The 5,522-nt window shown below is 36.9% G+C and overlaps 1 protein-coding gene across 1 annotated transcript; it reads right to left on the bottom strand.

Moving 5' to 3' along the window:
* Window positions 1-3,760: 3,760 nt before the first annotated feature.
* Window positions 3,761-5,069, bottom strand: LOC102806174 (galanin receptor 2b-like). Its single transcript, XM_006821175.2, has one exon. It carries the CDS (start codon window positions 5,052-5,054, stop codon window positions 4,101-4,103), a length of 954 nt encoding a protein of 317 aa, XP_006821238.2. The 5' UTR covers window positions 5,055-5,069; the 3' UTR covers window positions 3,761-4,100.
* Between the last annotated feature and the right edge of the window lie 453 nt (window positions 5,070-5,522).

Raw genomic sequence — 5,522 nt, 5'->3', positions numbered from 1 at the left:
AAATGTATCACAGAGTTGGATGGATATACATTCCATTGATTGATGTATGGATATATCTTTTGGAGATTACCGTAGATGTCTCTTGCCGGAAAATGCATGGCTGCATTCTAATTAGTAATCCCGGATTTTGCCGACAAAACAACCGTAATTTTTCACACATATTCACTGATGCAATGGAACACGTGATTATAGTGATAAAGTCTTTGGCGTTAGTGACTACGACGTTTGCCCTCAAATCGAACTCAAACCCTCTAACAACGAATACGTGTCGGTAGACTTCTTTCAAGACAATGCAATTACCCTGCCCCATATTATTTGTTGAACAAATACGGCCTAGGTAATCTTGAGGAATAAGCCAAATAGCCATGTTTGAAGCTTCTGATATAATAATAAATAATTTAATAAATCGAATATATGCAATCCTCTGATTTCTATTGTTAAAAAGAGTGAAAATATCACACGAACACTTTATTTTTTCAAAATGGAATTATTTTGTCCATGTTTATTTCATTTATGTGTAATGAAATGTGCAGTGTAGTATTGTGATGATAATATAGCAGGAAAACGTATGCATATCCCACGATAATACGTGAAATCTTAATAATTTAAAATGAAAATATAAGTCAAGTAATTGGTGTTATATTCTAGTTTCACTCTGTGGCCGGCACTGCTATTACAATTGCCATGAAAGCAGAACATCTAGGTTATGTAAATAAATGTAAATCATTCAGAAAAAAAGAATATATTAATGCATTGTTCCACAATTATGTGCAATTACAACTAGCTCTTGAAAAGCTATTCATTTCGGCTTCCAGTGCAGACGATAGCAATTGAAGACGGAGGAAATTAAACTCGTGATGTTTTGATTACGCTGGAAAACGAAACTGTGGCAACAGATGTTGGCCAATAAAGAGATACGTCTCAAACTCGGATATTCCCACTCACGAACGATGTACCTCCCGAGTTTTTCAGTTTCGGCCACTAGTCACCGGCAGTGCCATCAGCTTCGTCACCCCGGTTCCGGTGAAGTCTATACTTTTCCTCGCAACAACCCGACCGAGAGAAATCGTGCATGTTTCTACGTTATTCGTAACTAACAGTGATTCCGATTGAACGCCGGCCCATTGCGTTTGTGTTTAAAATTCTATTAAATTTCCAGACGTGTTTACAATGTCACGAGTGCGTTATATATCAATCCGCGCGTCACAACTTTCATGCCGAGAGCCATTTGTCATTTGGCCTCTGAATTCAATGTATGTATGATGATTATTCGTCGCCAACAAGATACTGCCGCGTTATATCTCTCGTTATATGCTCGATATTCTCATTCGTCATTTGCACTTTGCTTTGAAGTATATAAATGTATTCAGGCACAGAAGACGCCCGCTGCGTTCAGGTGTTCCAGGTGACACGATGGCGTCGAGAAACTTGTCTGTTTAATTATTCTGTGTTTGTTATTGGCGTGGATTACAAGAATGTTTGTGATCTATTTCAATTCCTTGACATGTAAATGAGATATTTTTAGCGAGGCGACGCTCCACGCTCTGGCAAAAATAAAAGTGCAGTCTAGTGACAATGAAAATGTACATCGTTATCATAACCATTATTTCATATATAACCTATGACCTCACAAAACGCAGTGAACGCTTCCAAAATGTTTGAAAGCGTTCTCAGAAATTAGCGATCCTATCGTCATATTCCAAAACACTAGACACTCTTAAAACAGCCTTCGACCGTCACGTAGCATTAGTATTTTTCCAAATAATTTGTTTTTGGCCGCGGGATTTTGTGATCATCCTTATCATATAATCACTTCGTTTCCATACCCTTATCTCATTATTCTATATAATGGTTGAGAATGTCCATATTTCCGATGACGATATGGGGCATATCAATATACTTATTATCAATTATATATAGAAAGGATATCTTACAATTGACCCTTCAATGTCAGATTAGAAAGAGAATAACAAATCTGATATTTCATGAAATAAATTTGATATCTTGTTTTTCATATATCTGTTTTGCAATGTTTACATGCCACATATAAGCGTAATGGGAACTATATATCGTCATGTCTCAATGGAATAAATATTCGACACTGATTCGGTTAAGGATTTTTTTGAATCATCAATATTTTTATGGTTTTGGGGATACTTTGGGGATACGCCAATTAGACATAGGTGAAACAAGCTGAAGGGAAAAGCATTGGAAACGGTGGCACACGTATTATTAGACTTTATAGCTAGCACAAACATAATCATTAACTGATTTCTGGAACTAAAAGTGATATTTGAATAGCATGGACATACTGATTATGGTTACACTGCTTAATTTTCTTGTTGTTGGTTATTTTTTCACTCAAATATTCAATGGTGTGTTTCAGTTTCTAAAATTTGAATTGCGTCATCCACCACTGTGATACCATGGCAGATGCACGGTAGTTTTGAGATACGACACTGCACATACTATATACATATACTAAAATGATGGTTTTAATTAAGTTTGTTGACGCCGCGGTGTTTTTTCACGTAACGCCTTGTGTATGCGGTCTGGTGATTCTGTTCGTTTGTGATATTTGCTCCAATTCGTTATGATTTGTTTCAACCGATTTTTGGAAGGACTGAATAACAATTTGATAATACACATATCAACTTGTCAAACTGAACCATTTGTACTATAATCAGACATTCCATGAAGCCGGAAGCTCCGGAAAACCGTCATGCATCGCGTACAATGAAAAAAGTTTTCAGAATTTGGCGTCAAAGTATGTGATATTGCATTTTCGATCTGTCCTATATGACGTCACATTATGGAGATATACGTCTTATGTATGAGGTACGTTACATTGATCTATCTCAGCTGCAAATAAAAACAAGAAACTTTATAAAGCAGCTAGTCACATTTCTTTTGGTTCATCTATTGCAATTGTCTGATTGTCGATCCATCCAAATTTTTATTCCGGCTAAAAAAAACAAGTTAGTACCATTGCCTGGTGATTGTTTAAAGTGTGTCATCTAAAAACACATTATGCCCAAATATTACGGTCGATCTCTGTCAATTTATTGATGTGCGATTTTTCAGTACGAGCTAACACACACTATATATATGTATATTTTATTATGCACAAATTAGTATTTAATCACATCATGGTCGTACAGGAATAATAAACATGGTGACAGAAAATGTTAATAAAATACAAGAAGATTCTTGAATAGATTTTGAAGTTCTCGGACGTGCATATATAGATTATGTGACTGCCTTTATGTTGAACATATTTCATGTTGTACCGTTAAATTCACTAAAACGTTATACGTATGTATCTTCTATAAGTTACATTTGTCCGTACCAAATATGTAACCTGGGACAGTGAAGACGATCATAATAGCGTTTCCATATTTTCAATATATTTGCCAGTTTCAAGGAAAACAGATATTGTTCATATTGATTAAAAAAATAATTGACCTATTATTTGTATTTTTTTAGAATAAAAGATAAATAAATTCATTAAATATATAATTAATTAATTAATACGATATGCTAATTGCATGCAAATGCTAACTAACTTAACGTGGCTAAACGTATATACATATATATATATATATATATATATATATATATATATATATACATATAATCAAGAGTGATTTACAATGTTTCTACTAGAATTGATGAAGTCACATCATGTACCATTTTCAGCTTTGAACCTTCCGCTAGCCTTTGGTGAAGAATATTTTTCAGACATCTATTGATAAGCCAGTTATCGACTTTCCAAATTCTTATATATTCGTAATCGCGTACATAAGTTAAGTCATTCCAACGTTGTGTTATGAATACAAAATTGTCTGATGATGGAAATCATTATTCCCAGTTATTGGAGCTTAAATAAGATATATTTTTTATCAACGCGGTGTTGTCAACGGTTCAATCTCAGATTAGTTTTGACCCTGCAACACAGTCTTATCGAAATTGCTGAGACTTCTGCAGTCCGCCGTAAAGTAAGCGTAGTAGCTTGAATTTTGGCGATTATTATTCTTTTAAACATAATCTATATATTGTGACGTAAATAGTTACAATAGATGTATTACCAGTGAGTTGAATCAGGCAACCGATACAAAGGCGGGTTTCTTGCTTGAGCCACAGCGGAGCAGCTTTGCTGCATCGTCTCTGAAGTCCTTCAATTTTGCGGCATAGATGAACGGGTTCACGCACATGTTGCAACACACTGATACCACCGTGTACTGGAAAAACACGCCATTGATTTCCACATCAACTCCGACGTTCACACCGAGATTGAAAAAGAAGTAGTAAATTTGGTTAGGCGACCAGCAAATGATGTACATTACTACCACAATCAGCAAGGTCATGATGACATTCTTCTCGGTTCTCGACAGCGGCTTTGGTTGAGGGTTGCTGCCACTGCTTGCCACGCCTTCCATGTTTAAATTCACCCCATCGTTTGGTTTCACTCGACTTTGGCGCCTGACTACTCGTAAAATTGCGACGTAGGAGAACACCATTATAAACAGGGGGATCAAGTATTGGAAAATTAAGATAACGGTACCGACGATATACAAGTACTTCCAACGGATCGGCAGGCAACCCCCTCTGTTGTCGTTGACGTGCACCATCGCCCAGTGTAGTTCATAGATGAAACAGAACGGCCAGACAATGCATACCATAACCTTGGCTTTCTTCGGTGTAAATCGCGTGTGGTGGATGATAGGGTGAACTATTGCGCAATACCGCTCAAGGGTCAAAAGCACCAAGTTAAAAGTCGATCCCAAGAAGCAAGCCCACATGGGATATTTACTCGAAACCCACAGCTTACAGAAAATGTCCCCCTTCAGACCATCGGGCACATACCTTACCACAATCAAGTTCGCAATCAATAAAATCGAGCTGACTAAATCAAGCAAAGATTGGTTCAGCATGAATATATTAGTGCTGCCCAGCCCATTGGAGCTGGCGTAGGCCTTACGGAGAAACACAACAACGACCAGCAGGTTCCCGAGCATTCCAATAACGCCGATGAATCCGAAACATATTTTCATACTAACTGGGTCATTGTAAAGATTGATACCGAGCAACGTTTCCGTCGTTGTACTGTCGTTGTCAACTTCAGTGATATACAGGGGAGAGGTAGTGTTGTTCTCCATTGTTACTGACAACCCTGTTTCCTCTAAATCATGCGTTCACTCTAACCGGTCGGACTCCCAATAAATATACAATTAGAAGAGGTATCTTGACAGCGTTTTGCTTTCGTGTTAATATGTGATAGTTCTCACAACATCAGTGTCGTCTGCCGAACTCCTATCACCTACAACAGAGAAATCGAGTACGGATATTAGCATAGCACGCGACACATAATGATGGAAATATATTATGCAGGAACGCTTTCGTCTAATTTGATAAACATATGCGAATAATGCGTAAATGATATTTTCAACTGAGAAAAATGTCTACATATTTTTAAATGTTAGAATGGAGTGTACCAAACTACATTTATAGAATCGCGTACA

The sequence above is a fragment of the Saccoglossus kowalevskii genome, chromosome 9, assembly GCF_978046115.1.
Source record: "Saccoglossus kowalevskii chromosome 9, keSacKowa6.1, whole genome shotgun sequence".
Classification (NCBI taxonomy): Eukaryota; Metazoa; Hemichordata; class Enteropneusta; family Harrimaniidae; genus Saccoglossus; species Saccoglossus kowalevskii.
The sequence above is the reverse complement of the archived record's forward strand: the minus strand, read 5'-3'. Positions and strand labels throughout refer to the sequence as shown.